The sequence below is a fragment of the Pyrgilauda ruficollis genome, unplaced genomic scaffold (assembly GCF_017590135.1).
Source record: "Pyrgilauda ruficollis isolate IOZ18807 unplaced genomic scaffold, ASM1759013v1 scaffold23, whole genome shotgun sequence".
NCBI lineage: Eukaryota > Metazoa > Chordata > Aves > Passeriformes > Passeridae > Pyrgilauda > Pyrgilauda ruficollis.
Window position 1 is genome coordinate 7,207,414 of NW_024522539.1, and position 24,453 is coordinate 7,231,866.

Consider the following 24,453-nt stretch of genomic DNA (forward strand, 5'->3'; position numbering starts at 1 on the left):
GGAAGTTCTCTCAAGAATATGAAAACCCTGCTTAAAGCAGCTTAGAGGCTGCAAGAAAAAAACAACCAGAGTTCCTTTTATCCTGGACATTTCAGACAATTCTGCTGCTGGCTGGATGTGTTCTTCCTGTGGCAATTTAATGTAGGAGGCCTACTGGATGTGGCTGGGACTACTTAAAACATATTTAACCATCAGGCCAAAAGTGTGACAGCAGCTGTCTTCCCGTGCAGTGAGATTTAAATACAACTGCTTTCCTACACACCTGGAGTAAGTGGCCCTTCTGACAAGTCACCATTTCATAAAACTCACTCTGCTTTATTAGAAAAGTTATAGTAGAAATGTAAAAAACCCAAAGTTACTACAAAAATGTATGTACAAATTCTGCAGGACTGCAGAGCACTTCCCTCTGAGGCTGCCAGGGCTGAGCAAGCTCTTCAGCTGAGAATTCCACATTGTAAACAAGTTTTTAGTGTTAAGAGGCCTGGAAGCAAGGTGTCTCCTGCTTCACAGTGTTCAAGCTGCTGAGGGAGCAGAGGAAAAGCTTCTTGTCACTGCTGCCTCGACTGGCAGCAACATGGAGAACGTAGGCTGGTGCTCCCACACCTTTCACACTCGACTCCCTCACGACAAGAAGTCACATCTTTCTCTTGCCCAGGCCTCTGAAATGTAACAGGGCTGCAGCCAGGCTGCCGTGTGAGGCAGGAGGGCTCTCAAGCTCAGGTCAGCAACACCTGTGCCAGCCAGCGTTAAGCCTGGCTCTAGAGCGGGTTTTTCCTCACGTCTATCATGGCAGGGTGGTAAGGCACGGGGCTGACGCTGAGGCTGGCTCTGCGCAGCTCCCGCCGGGCTTTGGGAGCAGCAGCCAGGCTCCGAGGGGCGAGCGGCTCGTGGGGCTGCCCCGCTCTGTGCTCCGCGTCCCGCTGCCGAGGCTCGCCGGGGCTGTCGCTGGGCAGCGAGGAACGCCTCCACGTCGAGGGCAAAGGGGCGTGCACCAGGTCCCTGCTCTCATCCCTGGCCCGAGGGCTCTCTTCAGCTGGAGGCACGGGCTGCTGCTCCCTGAGGCTGAATTCCTCACAGGTGCCAAGCTCCGGGGCAGCTCTGTCCCCATGAATGTTTCTCTCCATCCCTGCAGGGAAAAATTGAGGGTACGGTGAGGAGAGTATCAGGATCTCTACTTTCCTCATCAAAATTGGTATAGCAGTTGCTGAAGGACCTATACATGCACTGCTCTGGACTGCTCCAAGCTCTCACTGCCAGGTGTGGGAACTGAACCTCCCTTTTAACTCGGCAGGAACAGCAAAGCCCTGGCCTGGGATTCCTCTCACCTTTGTTCTGTCCAGGATGGAGGTTCATGTTACTCAGTCTCTGGTTCAGCTCCTGGTTTGCCCACATGTAACGGCTCAGCTCCTTTTCCAGCACTTGAATCCTCGCCTCATACTGCAGCTTGCTGCTGGCCAGCCCCTCATCCATGTGCTCTACAAGCAAAAACAAGGCTGTTTCAGCCTGGGAGCCCTGTGAAAGACAAAAGCAGTAGCACTGCTGCCCATCTGGAGAGCTGGGGGTTACCACGGCTCTGCTGCAGCAGTAACTGCATGTTCTGCTCGTGCTCCTTCTGCTGCAGGGTGAGCTGGCGGTCCATCTCCAGGCGCTGCCGCTCCACGGCCGCCTCCAGCCAGTACACCAGCTGCTGCTGCTCCTCCAGCTGCATCTCCAGCTCTGAGAAGGCAATGTGCTGCCTGTGCTGATCCTCTCGCAGTGTCACCACCTGGCCAGGGCCCAAGAGCAAGGAACACTTCAGCTCCTTCGTGCCTGGGAAGATTTCCTGCCCCACCGAGCCCCAGTCACGTTAGTTTTTTGGTACAGCTTACAAAGGTTAGTAGTGCTGGGATGTCAGAGCTGCCTTGTGGAGGGAAGAGCAAGGTGTGGCTGCACTGATGTGGCAGAGCCACTGCAGGGATCCATGCATCCCATGGCTAGTTAAGCCCTTCTCCCAGTAGAGGTCACGGTGCTGTGGCTTTGTGGCCTTGCTTTACAGGACAAAACTACAATATGATGCAAGGAGAAAGCTTGAAACTGAGGAAAACAGGAGTGTGGTCAGGTCATCATTTGTGTTAACAAGTGTGTTCAAGCTGTGTTATATTTATTACGTGTTCTGGCTGGCTAATTACGCAATCACTAACAGCCTGTAAATGAAATACAGCTCCCACCAGCACAGAGGGCAGTTGTCTCCCACCTTGTCAAAGTACTTGCAGAGCAGAGCTCGTGTCTCAGAGGAGGAGAGGTAGCTGAGCTTGGCCATGAGGTTCATCTCACACTGTGACAGCAGGCTGGCCGAGGCCCGCAGGACTCGCTGCCTGCATGTGATGGACTCGTTCTTGTACTCAATGGCTGCATCCAGAGCCTCAATTGCCTCATCCAGCTGGAACAAGATCCGTTCTTCCTGCCAGGGCAGAGCTGTAGTTACCAGGCTGCAAAGGGTTTGCTCTGTCTCACCCTGCCCTAGCCTTGCTTGCCATGCCAGTGGTGCTGGGGAGAAGCTGGGACATGCAGAGTTTGGGATGTGGGGGAGAATCTGCCAACAACCTCATGCTCAGTCTTTACTTGTCTCCTACAAGCTCCTGCTCCCCAGCCCCAGCAGAGGTACCTCTGGGGACAGCAGCGTGCCCTGACGCAGCTTGTTGTCGAGCTCCAGCCTCTGTTTGAGCAGCTGGTCCTTCTCCTGGCGCAGGCTGTTGATCTCCTGGCGGATCTGCTGCTGGTCGTGGGCACTGCCGTGGCGCAGCTGCCCGTTCTTCTCACTCAGCTCCTTCTCCAGGTGCTCCAGGCGGCTGGACACGCGCACTATGTCATCTGTCAGGGCCTGCAGCAGAGCATGCTCAAGGGGATCTGCTCCTCAGCCCTGTTCTACTCCCTCTCTAGGTCAAGTGACCACCCCCCCAGACAGACATAAGCCAAGGGCCACCAAACCAACAAGCTCAGACTCTTTCACAGAGACAAGATTTCCTACCCACCTCCCAGCACCACCTCATCCTGGCCTGCAGCCAGAGCCAGGATGGCACCCAGGTCTTCCAGCTCCACCTCTGCTGGAAATCAAGCAAAGGGCTGAGGTGTCTTACCTGGCTGGAGCGCAGCCGTTTGCTCTCCAGGCCATTCTTCTCCTGCAGCAGGGCTTCCTTTTTGGCCACAATAGCTTCCCGCTTCCTCAGCTCATCTTCCAGCTCATCCAGGGCCTGGCGCTGCTCGAGAACTTTATCCATCTCCATGTCCAGCCACTTCTTCTGTTCCTCAATTTTCTGATGGAGGGAGAAGCAAAAGGCATGCGTGTGTGCAGACAGCAGCAGCAGTGCCCAGGACTGCTGGACTAAAGAGCAGCAGGTTTGAGATCAGAACAAAGGTCCTTATTCCATCTCTGCTAAGCCCCATAGCCCAGACCTCGCCGGTGTTATCCTTCCAGCTCCTCCAAGAGGCAGAGCTAAACTAAATTCCCAGCAGTCAAGGAGTTCTTGGAGGGCACATCTCTCACCACCCTTCTGCTAACAGACAAAACTTCAAAACTTCTTTACCAATGCTAGGATTTGAATGAGATCCTGTTTCTGGGGTAAGAAAAGATCTGAAGTCCTCTGCTACCAGATACAAATGACATTACAGACAGTCCATCTCAAGGGTCGGATGGGCTCAGGTTCCTGTTTTCATGTCTCCCATCAGCCTGCAGTCTGCCAAGCATCCCCTGTGAACAGGGAAGCAGAGGCAGGCTTGCTGTCTGTACCTGCTGCTGCTCCAGGCTGATCACAGAACCATTGCTGCCACTCCGCCGCTTCCTCTGGAAAGCCGCAATTTCCTCTGTTTTGATGCGCAGGATTTTCTGGTGCTGCTCGTGCTTCAGCTCCAGTTCCTGCATGTGAAAGAGCAGCCGTGAGCATGGAGGGGTGGGATGTGTTTGCCCTATGGCCAGGGGCTGAGGGTTATGTTCTCCTCTAGCTCTTCGGAAAGAGCTGTCTCCATGCTCTCCAAGACAACCACATCAGAGCCCACCCACTGTCATCCTCACAAGCCCCACAGCAGCACAGCTGCTCCTGCCCTCTCCTACCTTGACTCGGTGCTGTCCCTTGTTCACCTCTGTCTCCAGCCGCCGTTTCTGCTCGCTCTCCTCGCGCAGCCGCCGCTGCAGCTGCCCCTGCTGCCGCCGCATCAGCTGGATGTTCCTCTCCAGCTCCTGCACGCGCTTCTCGCTCTGCGCCGACAGCGACACCAGCCTCTCCGTCGCCTGCTTCTTCCTGCACAGAACCTGCCAGGGGGTGAAAACCACCCTTGGCCTCGGCATCTCCCCTCTCTGCAGAGATACCCCCAGCTCTGCCCCTGCTCAGCAGCAGGGTGGGCAGAGCCCTTTTCCCTCACCTGTGCCTTGCTCCGCACGGCCGCCAGGCGTGTGCGGTACTCCTGCAGCTTGCGCTTCTCCCCAGGGTCCCACGGCTCTTTGCCCTCCAGCTCCTGGAGCTGCTTCTGGCTGTCGCTCAGCTCTGCCCGCACCTGCTCTGCTTCCTGCTCCAGCTCACTGATCTTCTGGCTGTACTGCTTGTTCAGAGCCTGGGCATCCTTGCCTGCAACACAGCCCCCTCTCTCACAGCCAGGATCCTGACCCTTCCTCCCTCTCCCCAAGTATTTTTGGCTACTGAGACTGAATGTTCCCTTTCCCTCAGCCACTCCAGAGAAGGAACAAACCAGTGGGAAGGGTTTCTGTCAGCTGGAGGGATGGAGAAACAAGGCCCTGCTGCTTATAGGGGAAGAGACTGAGCACAAGCAACACAGGGCGAGAAGATGAGGATGGAAGAAGAGACTAAGCACCACAACTAGGAGGAGGTTTCATGGGAAATGGGTGCATATTCCTGCCAGTAGCTCTGCACCTGTCTTAACGAGCTCCGTGATCAGCTCCTCCTTCATGCGGATGTTGATTGCCAGCTCTCGGATCTTCTGCTGTGCTTGCACCAGCCTCCACTCAGAGTCCTTGCCTGGCAGGCGCTTCCAGGAACCAAGCAGCGACTCCCGCTTCTCATAGACCTCTGGAACACAGATTCCCAAGTCAGGAAAGTCCTATCTTAGCAGATGGGTGACAGAAGGACAATCTGATCTTGGATCTGTAGCTGGAGTCTGGCACAGAATTGCCCAGAGTCACCTCAAGCTTCTGCCATAACATACACCCTTGCCAGACCCTAAGAGTTCAAGTTTCTCTCTAACAAAAGCAGCTGGGTTCCATTTTTGCTCCATTTTTGTCCTCTGGGCACATCCAGGTGGTACACCAAAATCTCCCAGTGAAGCACCACCAGCCCATGGAAGATTGTCCAACAACCTACGGATGCTACTTGCCTTTTGACAGCTCCAGCTGCTCCTCCTGAATTGAGTGGGCATTGCCTCCACTTGGCTCCTCACCCAACTTGAAAATCTCTTTCTTGCTCAAATTTTGGATCCCATTTCTAGAAGGAGAATCAAATTAATCAGTTTGGTCTGGGCACTGCTAAAGCTGTTCTCAGTAAGGACCCTCATGATCCACAGGCTCCAGAAGGAGATGGAAACAATAGCTGTGGTCAGGAATGATGGTAATGAGCTCCCCAGGGAGCAGTAAGGTGTATCAGCAGCATCACTGACCCCACAGGCATTTGCCCTGCATCAGACATGAGAGCTGAGCTGCAGTGGTATGTGCCAGGGTCACACACAGGGACAGGGACATGGCACAGAGACAGCTGGTTGGGACAGCCCAACTCACCGGCACTGGGACAGGGACTGCTTCTGTTCCCATTCCTCCACCTCCTCTCCTGAGGACAGTTCTGATGGCTTCTCTGAGTCCTGGCTGAGCTCCCTCCTCAGCACCACCTCTCTGACCTCGGGATCACCAGTGGGGTGCTGTGCGTGGTTCGGGTGCCAGCCTGCCAGCTCCTCCTTCTGCAAAGAGCTGCTGCTGAGCTTCTGGGCACAGAAAGAGAGGAATGGGAAAGAGAGGAAACAAGCTGTGTGAGAACCAGTGTTAGAAAAAGCAGCTCCCAGCTGAGCATCACTGCTACACATAAAAGCAACAAAATGGATTGAGTGTATTTTCAGGAGAACCAGTGTGTTGCCAGACCCAGCTGCCTGTGCTTCTGCTGCTCAAATACTGAACAATTCTGGGACTCACCCACGACATGAAAGCAACAGCCTCAGTTTTGAAGCTGGGCTGTTTTTGCCAGAGTTGTAAAACTCTGGATTTGAACACTGAGCACAGTCCTCTGGACTACACTTCTGACAAGGATCACATTAAACAGCAGGGCAAAAGCTCTTCTGCAGTGGAGAGCAGCCAAGTGAAGAGGCAGCAGTTCTTCAAACGGCACGGCCTTATGCTCTCACCTTCTTGCAAAGAGCTCTTCCACTCTGCTCAGGAAGCAGCCCCGAGGGAACCCCACCAAAGCCATGGGACGGGGCAGCATCCAGTGGGGCTGTGTGAGGTCTCTGGCTGGCAGTGACCAGGTGAAGATTTTCCAGCAGTCCTGGCACACACAGGTTTGGCATTGCCATCTCCAAGCGCACGTGCAGCTCTGAGATTTTATCCTGCTGCTCCTGCAGTTTGTCACTCTAGGAAGCAATGAGAAAAATGTAGTTACATACATGTTGATCTGAGACCCACTGCAGAGGAACCTGAAAGCTGGGCTGAGCACCCCTGGGCAGGAAGGAGAGAAGTGGGGCAGGTCCCTACAAAGAGAGCAGAGCCCAGAAATACCTGCAGCTTATACTGTTCCATAGCATCCTCCAGGGCAGCCAGGAAATCACGGTTCTCCTCCTCCAGACGTTCCACTTGCCTCTGTAGCTTGGCCACCTGCTCATCTTTGATGGACTCACACTTCTTCTCAGTGCTCACCTGCTCCCCAAAGTAAAAGAGAGACAGCATCAGCATTTGTCCTTGCCTTCCCATCTCTGCAAGGACACAACAGCTCTGCAGACCCAGATTCTTCCTATGCAATAAATCTCTCAGTTGCAGCTGAATCTAATTTCTCCCTGCCTGCTGTGAGAACCACATCCTTCTGCCTTCCTAGGGCCTCCTGGACAGGTTACTTCTCCTCCCCCTCCTCTCCTGACCCTTCCATTGTGCTGTGCTGGGGCTGCTGTGGCCAGGAGATGAACCCAACCTCAGAGCTGTAACACCCCACCATTACCTGGCCTTTCGCCCCTTTTGAACCTTGTGCCTCCGGTCCCTGGTCGTCCATGGAGGTGCTCTCAATGCCGCTGTCCAGCCCGGCCGAGGTCAGCTCGCTCCTCTCGCTCTCCACGGCGCACAGCCACTCCTTGACGCGCAGGATCTGCTCCACGGTCAGGTTGCTGTCCTCCTGGAGCTCCGTGAGCAGCCGGTACGCGGCGTCGGTGCAGGTGCGGTAATGGGCGCACTCGGCCAGCAGCCGGGCCGTGGCGTCGGGCGCGCCGCGCTTGGCGCTGCCCGAGCGGTGGATGGTGCGCGTCTCGGAGCGCTGCCGCTGCTCCAGCGCCTTCTGCAGGTTCTTTATCTGCAGGTGCAGCTCCTCGATGTGCTCCGTCTCCTTGCGGCAGTTCACCACCGCCCTGTTCTGGATGTTCTGAGCCCGGTTGGCGTAATTCAGCGTGTTGAGGCTCTCGTCGAAGTCAGAGGATGAGGGGCTGACACAGGCTATCATCACGGTCTGGGCATTCCCCCCCAGGGAGTCTTTCAGGATCCTAAGGAAGAGCACAGGGATTAAAATAGCGCAAATACAAAATAACACAGGAAACAGAACGTTTTCAACCCTTTTCAGAGGTTAAGCCCAAGGAAAATGATGTCCTTGCTCTGTAGTTGGCTTGGCATCAGTGAGGTGAATGGAATCATTAAGCAGAGGATTAACAGTTTGCACTATGGCAAGTCTCTATCCAAATAACTCCTGAAGTTGGGAGCTCCCTGACTCTGTGATCACTGCTAGGTATGTGCTGCCAGGGGCCCTGCTGGAGATTGCAAAGGCCGCCTGCTCAAGCTAAGAACTAACTGTGGACCATTAAACAAGTCTACTGGGAGTATTTTTTATTCCCTGATGGGCAGGAAGGGCAGGATAATCCACAGCAACACCTCATCTTAGCTTTAGCAATACGAGTTATGCAAGCCTCACTGTCTCCAGCACTGCAATGAGCTAGGCCTGCATTCCTATCCTGGCCTCATTGCTCCTTAAGATGCCCTACAGGAGAACCTGCAGAGAGGGCAGACCTGTAAGCTGAGCCCGTGAGATGTGGGGGGTCCTGCTCCCAGTGGTACCTGGTGATTTTGGAGTCTCTGTATGGGATGTGGGTGGTCTTTCTCCGAGGATCTCCCAAGGCACTGATGACATTGCCCAAGGCCAGGAGGCCGCAGTTGATCTGGATACTCTCCTTCAGCCTCTCCCCTGTGTTTCCCGTCTTCACAATTCGCTCTGAGCCTGCCAGGTCTACGAAATGAAACTTGGACACCAGGACCTGTCCGGCGGCGGGCACAGCGGGGGCGTGGTGGTGCAGGGGCAGCCGGCCAGCGCCACGCCGCTGCTCCATGGTCACCGTGAAGATGGTGTGCGAGCGGCTCGACTGCCTGTTGATGTGGGTGGCTCCCGTGTGCTTGGCTGTGTTCCCCATCTCCAGCAGGCTCAGCACCTCGTCCAGCCCTTCCACTTCTGACTCCTTCACCCCGCAGAGCACTGCAAAGCAAAGGCAGCTGTGGCTGGGCATTGTAAAAGCAGGCGACCCCCGTCGAAGGAAGAATGATGCATCTGACTCCACTGATATCAGAAGGGTAATTAATTACTTTATATTATTCTATATTACATTACACTATATTACACTACATCTAAACTGAAACTGCACAAGCACTCAACTCAACTGAACAAAATCTTGTGACTATCTCCTGACTGACAGTCTGGACACACACTTGGCCCTGATAAGCCAAGGAAACAAAACCCCATCACTCTGGGTAAACAATCTCCACATTGCATTCTACTTTGGCACAACACAGGAGCAGCGAATGAGATAAGAATTGTTTTGATCATTCTTTTCTCTGCTTCTCTCAGGTTCAGAGAATGTGGATCCCACAGATGGGAGGGATGGGCTGTCGGAGGATGCAGCTCCTCTGCACAGCCTGGTGCTGTTACCCTGCCTGTACTGGGCCTTGCCCAGATCAGCTTTCCAAATTAAGCACAGCAAACTGCTGCAGGAGACAAAGGGATGGAGGAAGAAGACCTGGCTCTGCCTTCGTGGACAGACAACCCAGCTCTGGCCTACAACATGGGGAGAAAAGGAGCCTGTGCACAGCCACACATACCAATGTTCCCCTTGTCATCCTCCCGGATCTGGATGTCTTTGCTGGCTGTATCCACCTGCAGCAAGTCCCGAAACTCCTCCTTGTACACTTCCAGGTAGGACACTCGGACCGTGTAGTCAATCAGGTCATTCTCATCAATGAGCCTGAAGGTCTCAGCCATGGCTCGTGGGATGATGCCCTGCTCATCTTCATTGATGGAAGCTGGCAAAGAGAGGCACACACTCATGGAGCACCCAGGGAGCCCATGCTGGCTGGGGACAGAGCTGAGCTCAGAAGCCTGCCTGCAACACACATCAGCTGGAAAGGAGCAGCCTCACAACTCCCACAGCTCAGCCCTAGCAGGCTGGGTTAAACATCCCACAAGAGCTCTGGGCAAATCCTATCCCACTGCTGTGCTGGATTCCAGCAAAGCTGCTTGTTTCCAGTCCTTCCTCAAGAAGGAAAAAGCACCTCAGCATTTCAGTGAGTATCCAACACCATGCCTGCAGCTGCAGTGTGCTGTCCTTTGAAGCTAGCATGACTCCACAACTTTTCCCAACTGCGAGAAGCTTTTATTTATTTATTTATTTATTTTTGTGCTTGTAGCTTGCTTGTATCTGGCCGCAGCACTCCACTGTCTGAATTTCAAATGTTTTTTCTTTTGTCTCCAACAGCCATGTAAAAAGGCAATTCTCTAATTTGGTGCAATGATAGCCTGAGCTGAGAGATTGAAAACAGATGTACATTAAAACTATGAAACAATTTAATGTTTACAAATGATGCTATTAACTAAAGATGACTGAAATGTTTACAGTACATCCTCTGTAAGAAATCACAATGCCATTAAACCAGAATGAAAAAAGTTGTCTCTTTCCTCATTTCCTTCATATAGAGAAACTAACAGGATTAACACTTGCAAACCTCCCTCTCCTTCAGGTTTATTTCAGGACCTAGGACTATCACCATCACCTCCAGAGCTGGTGGAGGACCAGGTCCTGTCACTTGTCCTGCAGTGAAAGAGGAGAAACCTAGACACTGTGATCTTAAGGGTGTGGAGACACACCTTTGGGGGGGGGGTGGCTACAGAAACATAGGTAGGGGGAAAGGAAAGACTGCTGGTGGTGGGATGGTGGGGAGAGGTTGGCTGGATCTGGAGGGGCTGGCGAGGTGGAAGCGTTGTTTGGGAGTGAAATTGGAAGTGATGGAGACGATGATGATGCAGTTGGGTTTGGGTAGAGAGCAAAGGTGCTGAAATGGGTGTGGACAGCAGCACCAGGCTGGTGGGCTGGGAAAGATGGCTGGGATAATGGTGGTGTGGGTGGGCTTGGCTGGGGATGGAAGGAGATGGAAGGAGGTGGCGAAGGCTGGTGGGGAGGGCAGGGAGGTAGTGGGGATGCTGGTGGGGCAAGGATGCTGGCAGGACAGGGATGCTGGAGAAGCAGGGATGTGGCAGAGCAGGGATGCTGGTGGAGCAGGGATGTGGCAGGAAAGGGATGCTGGAGGAACAGGGATGCTGGCAGAGCAGGGATGTTGGAGAAGCAGGGATGCTGGCGGAGCAGGGATGCTGGCGGAGCAGGAGCCTCCAGTCCCGGCGAGACTCACCGACGCTGGCCTCCCCGATGGTGTAGGTCTTGCCGGAGCCGGTCTGTCCGTAGGCGAAGACGGTGGCGTTGAAGCCGCGGAAGAAGGCGCGCAGCAGCGGCTGGACGCAGGCCCGGTACACGGCCGCCTGCCCCGCCGCCTCGGGCAGCACGGCGGCGAAGCGGAACCGGCGGCGACCCAGCGCCACCTCGCCGGTGGCGGCATCGCTCCGCAGGCAGGGCCGGTGTCCCCGCAGCGCCTCCCGGGGCAGCAGCGGCCGCACCCGCACCGCCACCCGCACCACCGCCGCCTCCGCCGCCATGGCCGCGCCGGGCGCGCCGCGATGGCGTCAGCGGCTCCTCCCGGCGGGCCGGGAGGAGGAGGATGCGGAGGGCCGGGAGGAGGATGCGGAGGGCCGGGAGGATGCGGCCGGTCCTCGCTGCACCCCGCGGAGAGCGGCCGGGGGGAGCGGGGGGACGCCCGTGGCTGCGGGAGCTGCGCGGCGGCCCCCCGGTGCTCCAGAGAAGCTCCATGACTATTGGGATGCTCCATCACTCTTGGGATGCTCCATCACCCACTCGCAGGGGATTCCGTCCCTCGAGAGGTGCTTCGTCACGTGCGAGGCAGCGCTCCGTTACCCGCGAGGTGTTCCATCGCTGGTGAAACAGAGTTCCCCCAGCCGTGAGAGGCTCCGTCAGTGGCGGGGGACTCACGTCTCTCATCGGCTGCTTCATCCCTGACGAGACACCCCAGCACCGGTGACACTGCTCCACCCCCGCCTGACATTCCCACGGTCACCCTTGGGAAGGGACAAGGGGCTCCGTGGCCCTGCCGAGGCACAAAGTGCTTTGAGGTGGGGGCGTGGGCACCTCCTGGGATGCAGCTTGCGGAGCAGCTGGTGCCGGCAGCTGGTGCTTCCCGGCCGCCCGCCGTGCTGGGGGCTGGCAGGGCCGGCTCAGCCGCTGACGTATGTTCAGGACAATCTGAGCGATGACAAAGTTTTTCATCCGGCTGCCTGCAGTTCCCTCCGCACCGCCCCTGCGGCTGCGGGGAGGGGTATGGGCCTCGTGGGTCCCCCGGGTGCCGTGGGAAGCGCTGGGCAGTCGGCTGTGCCGAGCCGAGTTGTACACACGGCTGGGACCGTGCGAGGGGCTCGGCCGCGCTCGGCATGGGGCTCCGGCTCCCGCTGCGCCGCAGCACCAGCTTCACCCCCGACCACCCTGCCCTCATGGAGGTGCCTGGCCCCACTGCCCCGCTGAAGATGGAAGCAAACGTCCTTGTCATGGGAGCAGACAACGTGGGGAAATCAGGTGAGAACTGACCGTGAACTGGAACAGGGGGTTCGCAGGCTGAAAACTGCAGCGGTGTTTGGAGAGAACCAGTGGCGGGGAGCAAATTGGTGAGATGGGGCTGAGCCCTGGGGTGCCGCTGTGATTCAAGGTGGGGAAGCTGAGCACAACCTTGTAGCCAGTCGGGGAATGACAGGGGAAGGTATTTTCCACTGAGCTGCAGTTTGCTGGTGCTCCAGATCGTGCAGATGCTTTGGTTCGTGCTGTGCCTCTGCTGCACTCACAGACCTGCTGGTGGCTGGGGAAACTCAGAGGTCATTGCTGCTTGTAGGAGTTTACAAGGCCATGGTGTCTCACTCTGCTCTGGTTTTAGAAAGGAGAATCCTCCAGGTTTTGGGTTATTCTGATGATTCCCGTCCTTCCGTCTGCAGCTCTGACCGTGCGTTTCCTGACCCGGCGCTTTATTGGAGAGTACGGAGACATGGGTGAGTGCCAGGCCAGGGCCAGGCCAGTTCCCAGCAGGGACTGGGGTCGAGAGACAACCCTGCTTCTGCCTGTGGGATTTCATTGCAGCCCATCCTCTCCTGCCTTTCTCCAGAGCATTTGCCTGCTCTCAGGGGCTCAGTGTTGTATTTGTTCAGTGACACATCTCTTTGCTCCAGAGCTGCTTCTCTGGGGTGCAAAAGGTCCTGGGTGGGAGCTGGTGACACCATGAAGATGACTATTTTTTTTTCTTTTTGGGGGCACAGAATTCATCTACAGCCACAACCTGACTGTGGATGGCCGAGAGATTCTCTTACACATCTGGGACGTCCCCAGTTCCCAGGTGAGAGGGCTCCACTCCTATCACCCGTTTCTACCCCAGCGACAAAAAAACTCCTTTACTGGAAGTTACCTATGGGGAACCACAGACTGGGAGGTCCAGCTGAGCAATTCTTTCAAATCGGAGGTTTCATAAGTCACTGAACTCTTCTCACCTGCCAAGCACAGGACAGCAATGCTGCTGACAGGGTAGCAATAGTTACCGTAGCCCATGGCCTTCTGGCTGGGAACACTGGAGCTGAAGCTCTGATGTTCATAAAGGACTGAGCTAAAGAGGTAGAGGTGCTGCTCTGAGGTCCCCACACTGTTATCACCTACAGCCTGCAGTGCTTGGCAGCTGGGTGAGGGTTAGGATTAGGCTATGATGCTGAAGCCTGAATCATCCCCCCTTGTTTAGTTCTGCCAGGTGCTGCTTGGTACTCCTCTTTCTCTCTGCCCTTTTGTTGTTCTCTAGCTGTCCCTGTTCCGACAGGCTCAGGATTTCCTCTTCTATCAGGCAGGCCTGGAGGGAGGGAGCCCAATAAAACAACCCTTCCTTTTCTCTTTCCCCAGGAGCAGGCAGAGGATGGCTCCTCAGAGGAGAAGCGAATCCAGTGGGCAGACAGCTTCGTCCTGGTCTACAGCATCTGTGACCGTGCCAGCTTCAACATCCTGCCCCTCAAAATCCAGTTCATCAAGGCTGCCAAGGAGGGGCAGAGCCAGGAGAAGGTGCCCATTGTCATTGTGGGCAACAAACGGGACCTGCACCACCAACGGGTGGTGTCCAGCGAGGAGGGGCGGCTCCTGGCCCTCTCTTTAGACTGTGGTTTCTATGAGGTCTCTGCAGCTGAGGCTTATCACGGGGCCCTCATGGTCTTCCATGGACTGGCCAAGCTCATCCCAGACACCAAGCTGTCCCTGAAGAAGGGCACAGGGATCCGTGGCATCGTCAAGACCATGTCGGCTGTGTTTGGCCGAAAGCGAACAGACTCCCTCTGAGCTTCTGCACGGGTGTTGTGGCTCTCTGTGCTGCCCAGCTGGGCCAGGCCTCCTCACTGGGTGCCCATGGAGATGGTGTGTGTCTTTCCATAAGTATGACGGGTTCCTTGCTGTCCTCCTAGTGCCAGGGTCTGGGTGTCCTGCCATGCACAGCCAGTGCAGCTGAGGACTGTGGTGGGTTACTCTTGGCTCTGCCATGGGACAGTCTCATCTCTTTGCTGTACCAGCTCTTTAGGTGCCTCCTGCTTTCTCCTTACATCCTCCAACACTGGAAACCACGGGGGGATTTTGCCAAAACTCCAGGCAGCAGCATCCCCAGCTCCTGCAGCAGGAGCTACCCAGGCTGTCAGCAATTAGGGAGGATATCCTGCTCTTGTACAGCACACGACTCCCTGTCTCTCCACTCCTACTCTGGGATCCTTATTCCTGTTTAACCCTCATCAGGATCCTCTTCAGTAACCCTGGAGCACCCATGAGCTGGAGAGGTGGGGCTTTCTCCGTGGGGAGGCACTCCCACCTGGGTATCACCGTGTGAGTGTCCCAGAGCCCAGGGCACCGGCGATCCTGGGGGACTTGGTGAGGGCTGGGGTGCCTCCCATCCCCCTGCCGTGCTTTTGAACAGCCGTGCTCACGGCCCTCTCCCCCACAGCCTTTCAGCGATCACAGCCGCTTCCCTTGTGCGGGCGAGCGCTGTACAGGCTGTGCCTGGGAAAAGCCAGGCGCGGGGCTCGTTCCCAGGATGGGAATTGCACCACGCGCCTTCCCAAGCCACTCCTTCTGTAGGGCTGCCTGTCCCCGGGGAGGAAAGGAGGTGGGGAAAGGGGTCGCTGGGCTCCTTGCTGAACCCTCTGCTGCTGGGAGGCTGGCTTTTCCCTGCCTCTCCCAAACCCTTCTCTTTGTGCCCTGGGAAAGCAGTGTATTGGAAGAGGGTTTGTGCGTGCTGTAGGGACACTGATTTCTCTGCTGTGTTCTTCTGGAAATGCAATAAATTGTCTTTGGCAGGAAGCCCCGGCTCCTTGGAGCTGTGAGTTTGTACTTGGGGCATGGGAAGAGACACGTACTGGGCATGAACACCCACTCTCCCAGTGGCAGCTACCCACAGGGAATGTAACAGGATGCTTCCTGCACCCACGCCCTTGGTCCTGAGTTGGGGGTCTCACCCCACTATGTTCCCTTGGTTTGGTGTCTCACTGCCACAAAGAAGCTGAGCAGATGGGGTGAGCGGCAGGTGGTTTATTATTGCAGGTTTATTATTGCAGTAGATACAACTAGGTGTTGTGGGAAGCCAGGTGATCCTGTGGGAGAGGGGCTCCAGGAGCTCCACCTGTTCTTTTTCCTGACCCCACCATCCATCCCACAACCAGCTGGGAGAGAAGTGCCCAGGGCTTTCCCATTCATGAATCCTGCTGATTGGTGGGGATCTTCAGCACCTCCATGGAGGATCAATCTGTACCTAGGGATGGGCCCTGCAAGGGGGGATGGAGGGAGGAAGGATGGGGAAGTAGGCTCTCTGTGATGGTGTTTGACAGCTTTGCCATCCTCCCCTCTCTCTCTCAATGTGTAGCCCATCTAAGTTCACCCTGTCTGCTGAGCAGGGTCCAAGGTAGCCTAGTGCCAGCCCTGGTGGTCCCTTCTTCTGGTCTCACTGCTCTTTCCACATCTCCTTCACTTTCCTAGTCCCACCTTCCCCTGCCTTCTCCTTCTGGCAGCAGGGCTTTTGGTTGTTTTTATTTCCCCATCCTGGCCTTGATGGACTCCAGAATAAGCTATCCCATGGCCTGTCTACCACTTTAAGCTCCTGTCCTGGAACAGGGGTGTGTGTGGGAAGCTGGCAGGGGCCCAGGCAAAGCGTGCTGAGGGGGTTTGAGAGGGGCTGGGATGTGCTTGTCCCGCCTGCTGGCTCAGTCCTTCTTGAAGACAGGAGTGTACAGGTTGCCGTAGTAGGCGCGGCTGTACATGGACTCGGGGCTGAAGCGGTAGGAGCCCTCGCTCACCCGCCTGTTGTAGGGGGAGAATGCGGATTTCCGCGGGAACGGGTAGTCGGGGTCGAAGGCAGGGCTGCGGTAGTAGCTGTGCCGCAGGAAGAGCGGGTCCTCGAGCCCCAGGAAGGAGAGGGGGTGATGGCCACGGTACAGCCGCCAGTCACTCCTCAGCTGGGATTTCTCCTCAGTGGAGGGGGCAGCAGTCTTGGTCTCCTCCTCCTCCTCCTTCTTCTCTTTCTTCTCCGGGTTGGTCTTGGTGCCTCCGGATGCTTCTTCTTCCTTCACCGACTGCCTGCGGAGCTGAGAGATGTGGTGAGCGCCCAGCCAGATGGATCCACCTGCCAGTCCTGCTCCATCTGTGCTACACAGCCCCCCTCAAACTGGGAGAACCTCAGGAGAAGCCAGTTTGCCCCCAGAGTGGAGAGGAGTGGGTGGCTTGCTGTCCTTGAGCAGCTGTGGTGGAGAAATGCTCCCAGGGGAACAACAGGCTGAGGTAAAGGAGAGAAAACAGGGTCTCAGCCTGAACTTTCACCTTCCCAGGAAACTTGTCACACCTTGGCTTGGGCATGAACTGTGTGAAGGTGTCACCGCTGTCTGATCCATTTGTTCTATTGGGGGACTCACTGTCATGGCTTTGGGGATGCTCAAGAGGAGGGTGGGACTGAGGTGTCTTCATGGCACCCCATCTCCCCATTCTGGTCCCCCCTGACATTGCCTGCAGCTGTGGGGTGCTCATGGCAGGAGTTTGAGCAAAATGGAGTTTGCTGGAGTTGGACAGGGCCTGGCTGGGGGCAAACTCACCGGCACATAGCTGTATAGGGTGCCCAGCAGATGCTTAGGGGCACTGACGAGGGTCCCCCCGAGAGCATCCACAGTCTCCATGGCCCTGGACAGCCTGCGGGGTGTGAAGAGGATCAAGCCCTCTGCCGCATCCCAGGCCACGGCTGGGACCTTCTTCACGCTGGAGATGCCCGAGGCGCAGGCGGTTTGCAGGTTGTGAGCCACGCTGCCCACGAGCCCGGGGTCCTGTCCCGCCTGCTCAGAGAAACCAGATCAGCTCCTGGAGCTGCCCCACCTCCAGGCAGGACAGGGGTGGCCCTGGTTTCCCCAGCTCTAAGCCTGAGAGATTTCAGCTCGCTGCTCTGCAAAAGCCACCGCAGCTCTTTGCAGCAGGGTCTCTCCCTGTCCCTGCCAGCTCCCCCCACTCCGGGCCCCGGGGGACCCTCTGCTCGAGGCTGTGCTTCCGCTGCAGGCAGAGGCAAAGGGCACTGACCCCAACCTGCTGCTTCCCGTCCCCAGGTCCCAGCGGAGCCATGCAGGGGACTGTTCCCAGCCCCACCGGCTCAGACCACCCCTCCCTGCTGGGACCATGGCTGGGGATTTTTCAGGGTTGCTCAGAGCTTCAGTAGGGAGTTCAGTGCTGACGTCCCACAGCTCCAAAGGAGTTTTGAACATACAAGCCAGGGTGATTTTGCCAGGCAGAGAGGCTGCCCACAGCTCCCAGCTTTGGGGAAAGGGAAGGTGACTCCTGGGGCTGCCCCACTGCCAACCCCCTCTTGCATCCTCCAAGCTGCATTTCAGGATTGAGCAGGGATAGGGGCCTGGTCCCCAAAGGTATGGGGGACAGCCTTGGTGGTCCCTGGGTAAGAGGATGCTTTGGAGCATTCCTAGCTCACTGCTCTGCTTTTCTCCATACCTTGGTGTGGTTGGTGTCTTTCTTGCCTGCTTTCTCCTGCTTCTGCTCCGGTGCCTTGCTGTGCCGCCGGGTGAGCCAGCCCGCGCTGCCCTGCCCGTCACTGCAGGCCGCAGGGGCCGCAGGGGCACTCGGCTTGGCCAGGCTTCCCTGCGAGGGGAGCAAAAAGGCACCACTCAGAGGGAGCTGGCTGGTCCCATCCACTCCATCCTCTTTAGAGATACACAGGGAGTTCATTTGTGCAGCTCGGGAGAAATCCTGAGGGCAGATGGGAGCTCTGGGATTTTGGCACAAGCCAGGGAAGTTGTTCCCACTGCAGCACAGGGTAGGAAAAGTACCTCCTTCTCCTCGACCCCTCTGTGTCTCTGCAGGGGCTTTTTGCTTTAGGAAGGATGTTATGGCAAGGCCATAAATCAACAATTACATGCTGGGAACCTGATAAAAATAGCTTGTCCCACTAACGTGGTACATGGTTATGTGTGAACATCACGCAGGAACTGCTAGCCCCAGCTTGTCCTGCTGAGCAGAGAAGTGAACTCTGCTCAGATTTGCTCCAAGGAGCCTGAAATATCCTGTCTGAAAGCAAAATCAGCTCAGAAGAGGATATGGGGGAGCAGCAGGTGGGTTCTGGCACTCACCAGGATGGGGATCCAGGAGGCCAGCTCCTGCCCTTTGGTTTTGGCACGCTGGAGGCTTTGGGTGGTTTGCTGGTAAGCGCGGTGGGACACGGTGCTGACCAAGGCGCCAATCCGGCCCAGGGTGCTGGGAGCACTGGGAGCGCTGGGAGCGCTGGGAGTGCTGGGAGTGCTGGTTGTGCTGTATGCCCTGGGAGCACTGGGAGCCCTGGTAGCACTAGCAGCACTGGGAGTGGTGGTAGTGCTGGGCTGCTGCTGGGACACCTTTGGTGTTGACAGACGTTTCTTTTTGGGCTTCTTATCTAAAGGTGGAAGAGTACAGGCAGAAGAATGGTGAGAAGGTTACATTCTGGTGGGACAACCCTCCTAGGCAGCCTTATGCCAAAATCCAGGGGCTGCCTCCTGCCCCATGCACCCCACAACTGAGGAGCCACCCAGCCAGTTATCACCAGATTCCCTCAGAGGGGATTTGGGCGTCAGGACTACCTGCTTCTTCATCCTCTTCTGGCAGCAAGTATTCCATCAGCTTCTCCAGCCCTCCCAGGGCTGTGTCGACCCCTGCAGCTGCCATCTGGGTCACTGAGTTCTTTCTTGTGTACTTGGCTGTCGTTTCCACTGTGCTCTTGGTGGCCTCATAGCCCTCTGCTGCCAGCTCGATGATCTTATCCATGGAGCTGCCAATGGTGCTTTTGGCACTTTGGATGGGGCAGGAGATGGTGTCCTTCAGTTCAGATGCGAGCTGTGGGCAGAGAGATGGAGAACAGCCCCGCTGGCGTGCTTGGGGTGGCATAGGACAGCAAGAGGAACCGCAGGGACACCAGCCATGTCCCTGCCAGTAAACAGCTCCAAGAGGGGCATAACAGCTCTCTCCAGCCTGGGCTGGAGGTAGCTGGCAGGGATGGGACACAGGACATTGCTGACTTGTATTTGGGAGCCCCAACCATTGTTTAGGCTGCAGAAACCCTTGGAGGAGCCCTCACTTGGAGCTACTGCCTTGTTTCCCAGCCAGCAGCCTGTCACCATCCAGAAACAAGACTAGAGGAGATGTACTGTGGGCTTTTCAGAGGGGCTGGGGGGTCCCACATTGTCCTGCCTGTGACTTACCTTGTCAACAGGGTACTGGAGAGCAGGGATCTTCTCCTCTAGGTGGTCCAAACCCCGGCAAGCCAGGTTGTTGGCCACAGCGACTGCCTCAGGCAAAAGCATGGTAAGAAAAACCCCTGGGCCGTGCCAGGCACGTGCTTGTGCCAGCGCTGCCCCACCAGGCGAAGCTCTGCTGGGCCCCCCTGCCACGTCCCCCCCAGCACACGGACTCACACTGCGGCTCCAGCCGGCGCACCACGGGCTCCATGCCCCACATGGCCAGGGCGCCGGCGCCCTGCACGCCGCGCTCGTACACCTCGCACACCGAGGCCATCAGCGGGTGCGACTCCTTGGTGCTGCTGTACTTGCGCTGCAGCGTCTGGCACGTGGAGCTCACCACGGGCAGCTGCAGCACCCTCTGCAGCACGTTCTCCTGCAGGGTGGATGGACACGGCTGAGCCAGCAGCCCTTCCCTGGGGAGCGCCCCATTGCCCGCACACCGCTGGCTCTCGGTGGGTCGCGGTGACCAGAGGAGCTCGGCTTGCACGGGGAGAGGAGGAGGCTGTTTCTCCAGCCCCACTGAGGGTCTGCCAGGTATGCTGAGTAAGGGCAGGCAGGCTGGCTGCTGCCACTGAGGGAGCAGGGACACTGCAGGCAGTGTCTGATGGGGTTGGTCTCCACTCCTCCAATATCCCAAGCCCAACTGTTCAGATGCTCCCTCTGGCTTTCCACCCTGTGGAAACCTCCGTGCTGGAGGTCTGGGGACTAAATGGGGCACAGACGAAGGACAGGTATGGTTGGCAGCTATCACTTAGTGCTAGTATCAGCTCAAGGTTAACTTTTTTGAATCTGAAGTGGTTAATTTCAAGCAAACAAAAAGGTTTGTCCTTTCCCTTTGATGATACTCCATACTACTGCAGGTAAAGATCCATATAAAGAGAAAATGGGACATGTGAGACAGCATGAGGTGTGGCTGGTATTCATCCAGCACTGTCAATACACACTACCTGGCCCCCTTGGCACATCTCTGCCCTTTTTTCTCTCCCTTTACCCACCTTGGCACTTCCATCCTGAAGAGCCTGAGTCTTCTTCACAGTCATTGTGGCACATCCACCTGCAAAGCAAAGTTGGGAACGGCAGACTCTGCCTGAAAGCAGGGCTGGGCTTGAGCTCCCCCCTCACTCCTGCACCCCCAAGCACAGCAGCTGGGCTGACACACACCTACTGTGGGTGCAATGGATGTGGCATTGCCCAACACTTGACTTTTTTACCAGTTAAACTGTAAAACCAAAACCTCCATGCAGCCCTGCCCTGCTCGTGTCCCTTAACACCCAAAGATCCAAAAAAATTAGCTGAGAGGCATTTGGTTTAGAGAAGTTATGGTAAAGGCAGGATAAAGTATGCTGGCAAAGCAAACTCAGAGCAACCAGGATGCTAACAGATGTGCATGAGAACAGACTCTGGCTGAGAAAGGGTAAGAAGGCAGGACAGGAGCAGACAGAAGAGTGGGGGGCAGGGATATGGTGAGATGTCCAGCTGAGGTCAGCATCCCCCTTGCACATATCTGCTGCTCATAATGCCAACGCTCATCCTGGTGAAAACACAGCTACAACCCCAGCACAGAACCTTTTTCTTAGCAGCAGATGAAATTCTAGAAATCTAGAGAGAATGGGTGATCCCTGCTCTCACTCCCTGCTCCCACTGAAGCTGTCCTGGAGCACCCAGTGGGCACAGACTACTCACCAAGGGCCAGCCTGTCCCCAGCAGAGCAGGAGCAGAGAGTGGTGTCTGCACTGTCCCTTCACCCTGGTCTTGTGAGGGTGATGCACCGTGCTCTGGCCACTACCACCACCACGAGGCCCCACCTCCACTTGCGTGGGCTCGGGAGCTGAGGGACTGTGGTGGAAACGGGCCAAGGAGCTCCCTGAAACCACCGTAATTGGGAACAGATGACGGCAGAAAATCCCCTTTGCTGCCTTCCTTGCAGAGTCCAGAAGCCGCAGCACGTCTGAAACGTTCCAGGGTTTAACACCACTCCTTCCACAGAAGAGAAGAAGCTGCCCTGGGACCTCACCACCTCGAAAGCAACAGATCCATGAGCAGACAGGGAGAAGGTGAAGAGTCAGGGTTTCCTAAAAGATTACAACCTTCCTGTATTTCTGTAAGCCCTGCTATGGGAAACCTAACACAGACCAGGAACATGGCTTCTCCTCAGAGAAAGAGAGAAAGAGAGCTCACTGAGCACAAGGAGAAGGCAGATGTGGGGGACATATTCTGCTTGAAACAATCTGCTTTGGCCAGGTCTGCAATTTCTAAGATGATTAATGAAACTTTTGGTGAGGAGGCTTTAGCTGAGGGTCAGGGCAGACACTATATTAGGAAAGCTTTAGGCATTTGGGGTAGATGGAGAAAAAGATCAGTTTGGAAATGATCTCTGAAGAACACCTCATTCAATTTCTGCTCAAAGCAGGGCTACCCTCAAAGCCAGATCAGGTTGGTCTAGGTCATATCCAGTCTTAAAAACTTACAGTGAGAGCATTCCCCGCTCTCTGGGGCCCAGTTCCTGTGCTAACCATACTAATGGTTAAACTATTTTTTCCTAATGTCCAGCTGGAATTTTCTTCATTGTACCTGACATCTCCTATTCTTGCTTTGTGCACCTCTGAGCAGAGTTTGTGCCCCACTTGGTGATGGTGCAGCCTGTGTTCCGTGCCCCTGAATGCCCTACCCTCTCAGTGATCTTCTGACAGACTATTCAAGATGTCTCCTGTGATGGTGGAACCAAAGCAAGACGTGGTTCCCCACATGTGGATTCACAAATGCTTTGTAGAGGAACAACTGCCCTCCTTGACCAGCCAGCAGTGCCCTCACTAAAATGCTGCTCTTCCATGGCCTCAGTGCACAGGAGGCACACTCAGGACTCACACCATCATTAACAAATCCATTTGTGGTACTGATTGAAAAGAAGACAACACCACCTGTGTGGGGCTATGCCAAGTTTTGGTTATTGACTACAGATGAGCCACACTGATGAGACCAGGACAGTGTGGTGGAAAGAGGACAAATGCCAGAGGACAAGGCAATAACCAGGGAGATCAGTGCAGATGAGTGGTCCAGGGCTGCTGTGTGTCCTGGATCAGCTGGTGAGGCAGGGAGCCCCTTGGCATGTGGCGCACAATGCCCACAGCTGCCCAGCATTCCCATTCAGCACATGGAGGTGAGCACCCAACACAGCTCCATGGCTCCCTGTTTGTGGCTGCACTACTCCTGCATCGGGGTGGGAGGCTTCTCTGGGGCATGGGAAAGCCACAGATGGGAAGAAAAATCCTCCTTTGCTTCCCAAAGAGCCCAGAGTTTGCTCGCAGCCCGGGGCTGTGCCTGCCTTGCTGGCTGGGTGCAGAGGCACATGAATGTGCTGGGCTGCCTCCAGCTGGTGCTGGGGTCAGCCACTGCCCTTGAGACAGAGGGACAAAGGGCACCAGCCTGCTTGAAAGTTTGTTCTCTTGGCACTGAGACTTTTTCCAGCCCTGCTGGCCTGGCTGAAAGTGCAGAGGGCACAGCAACCTCCTCCTTGCCTTGGCTGGAGGCAGGAGCCAACACAGCCCTTGCCCTACTAACGCCTGTGCTCATCCCCTCCCCTTCCTCTGGGGCAAAGGCTGTGCCAGCCCCAGCTCTGCAGGGCAAAGGAACCACGGCCTCCCTGCCCCACCACTCCAGCCTCCACCAGAAGCACCCCCTGTGCTCCTGCAGGCAATGTTTAGAGCTCACAGATCCACAGGGTGCAGGGAAGCAGTTTCACACCACTGACTCTGCAGTCTGCTTCATACTCCTTAATATACCACGGTGAGGGGATGAGCCAGATCCCCAAATCCCTGCAAGGCACCTTTTTACTTTGTTCTGGGAAGGGGCTGGAGAAGTATCTGTCCTATTTTCATGCAGGATCAGCTACCCCATAACCACTGCTGACAGTCTGCCCAGTTTCTTTTTAAGGATGCCCTCCTAGGCAAGCTATTTAGATTTTTATTTTACTTTCAGTAAAAAAAAAGTGTGATTTAATTCTTTGTGGCAATATGATCTCCTGGATCTGGAGACCGATTTATTGCCTTGCTCTAGGCAGAAAAGCTTTTAGACACTTGGAATACTACTCACACCCTCCCCTAGTGACACTTCCTCTACAGAACTGCTTTATTTGGTATCTCCCTGGAGATGTTGGTTTTTAACCTTTGCCTGCTCTTGATGCTCACCTGGGAATCCCCAATGGCTCACATATTCCTTGAAATGTCATGGCAAGCAGTGCTAATGTTAGGAAGGCCCTGTCTGTAAGCAAAAGAGAAGATGACCACTCTCCTACTGTTTCTATTACAAAATGGGTATGAGGCCACTAATCCAGAAGGAAACTCTTGCTAAAGCACTCCTGAATGCCACACTTTATACATGGTTCAGGAGCTGACATTTTGGAGCTTCCAGGTTTGCAAAACTCTCACTGCAGGGGGTAGGAGCTAACAGTGAGCTCAGTTTAATGGTTATTCTGGCTCCATCTCTTGCCACCTCTGCCCGAGATGTCACCCTTTGTTCCCTGCCTGAACTGGCATTTGTCATTAAGCCACGACCATCCAAATGAAAAGCTGTTTAGAAGATACTGAAATGCAGGTGCCCCTGTCCCTTTCACACTGGCCATAGGGCTCCAGCCCTCACTGCTGGTACTCAAAGGCAGCTGATGGCAATTCCCAAAACACCTCCTTGTTTCAGGGCATTCTAAGGATGCAGTTTCATCTGATACTCACGTATTTCTTAATGGTTTTGCAGCTGAAATTGTGACTCTAAATTAGCTGGATGAATCTGGCTGCCAAGTGGGTACTGCAAAACAAAAGCTCTAGAACCCGCTCACAGGCAGTCTCTTTAAGAGTGTCACCTGTCATGAAATTCAGAGATGGGAGGAATTCTCCCTCCTTCAGCGTCTCTTTACACCACCTTCCAAGTTATACACAGACACAGTGTCACACTCATCACAGTTTATTGCTTATGTTCAAACAACTTGTTCTTACTCCAAGTGCTGTACTAGAAACAGATACAAAAAAAGGCACTAAACGGATTTTCTCCACATGAT

The 24,453-nt window shown here is 55.5% G+C and overlaps 3 protein-coding genes across 5 annotated transcripts; 1 reads left to right on the forward strand and 2 right to left on the reverse strand.

Annotated features, from left to right (window-relative positions):
- Positions 1–294: 294 nt before the first annotated feature.
- Positions 295–11,733, reverse strand: KIF7 (kinesin family member 7). Of its 2 annotated transcripts, XM_041469285.1 has the most exons (18): positions 10,886–11,733; positions 9,305–9,505; positions 8,273–8,684; positions 7,176–7,707; positions 6,743–6,880; positions 6,373–6,597; positions 5,759–5,958; positions 5,362–5,468; positions 4,902–5,057; positions 4,396–4,598; positions 4,088–4,285; positions 3,767–3,892; positions 3,117–3,293; positions 2,645–2,860; positions 2,234–2,440; positions 1,567–1,765; positions 1,326–1,475; positions 295–1,126 (listed from the first exon to the last, which is right to left on the reverse strand). In XM_041469285.1, the coding sequence occupies exons 1-18, from the start codon at positions 11,184–11,186 to the stop codon at positions 759–761; spliced, it is 4,116 nt and encodes a 1,371-aa protein (XP_041325219.1). In that variant the 5' UTR covers positions 11,187–11,733; the 3' UTR covers positions 295–758. The 2 variants fall into 2 exon arrangements, with proteins under 2 accessions (XP_041325219.1, XP_041325220.1); XM_041469286.1 differs by lacking the exon at positions 2,234–2,440.
- A 9-nt stretch (positions 11,734–11,742) lies between these two features.
- Positions 11,743–14,913, forward strand: LOC121354565 (ras-related and estrogen-regulated growth inhibitor-like protein). Its single transcript, XM_041469287.1, is given in 6 exon segments — positions 11,743–11,973; positions 11,975–12,031; positions 12,033–12,174; positions 12,585–12,638; positions 12,903–12,979; positions 13,528–14,913. Coding segments are annotated over 6 exon segments (807 nt in total). The 5' UTR covers positions 11,743–11,922; the 3' UTR covers positions 13,954–14,913.
- Positions 14,914–15,182: 269 nt separating this feature from the next.
- PLIN1 (perilipin 1) lies at positions 15,183–21,176 on the reverse strand. 2 transcript variants are annotated; one of them, XM_041469221.1, is made up of 9 exons: positions 21,090–21,176; positions 20,402–20,460; positions 19,581–19,779; positions 19,368–19,450; positions 18,750–19,002; positions 18,267–18,565; positions 17,632–17,778; positions 16,737–16,970; positions 15,183–16,235 (listed from the first exon to the last, which is right to left on the reverse strand). In XM_041469221.1, exons 2-9 carry the CDS (start codon positions 20,444–20,446, stop codon positions 15,855–15,857), a joined length of 1,641 nt encoding a protein of 546 aa, XP_041325155.1. In that variant the 5' UTR covers positions 20,447–20,460; positions 21,090–21,176; the 3' UTR covers positions 15,183–15,854. The 2 variants fall into 2 exon arrangements, with proteins under 2 accessions (XP_041325155.1, XP_041325156.1); XM_041469222.1 differs by having other exon boundaries at positions 15,978–16,227; positions 20,402–21,159.
- Positions 21,177–24,453: the final 3,277 nt, after the last annotated feature.

Coding starts and splice junctions, on each gene's coding strand:
- KIF7 (XM_041469285.1), bottom strand. CDS start 11,186: ATGGCGGCGGAGGCGGCGGTGGTGCGGGTGGCGGTGCGGGTGCGGCCG. Junction 9,506..10,885: donor CATCGGGGAGGCCAGCGTCG/GTGAGTCTCGCC, acceptor TCTCTTTGCCAG/CTTCCATCAATGAAGATGAG. Junction 7,708..8,272: donor AGAGACTCCAAAATCACCAG/GTACCACTGGGA, acceptor GCTCTTCCTTAG/GATCCTGAAAGACTCCCTGG.
- PLIN1 (XM_041469221.1), bottom strand. CDS start 20,446: ATGACTGTGAAGAAGACTCAGGCTCTTCAGGATGGAAGTGCCAAG. Junction 19,451..19,580: donor GCGCCGGCTGGAGCCGCAGT/GTGAGTCCGTGT, acceptor TGCCTGAGGCAG/TCGCTGTGGCCAACAACCTG. Junction 19,003..19,367: donor TCCAGTACCCTGTTGACAAG/GTAAGTCACAGG, acceptor CTCTGCCCACAG/CTCGCATCTGAACTGAAGGA.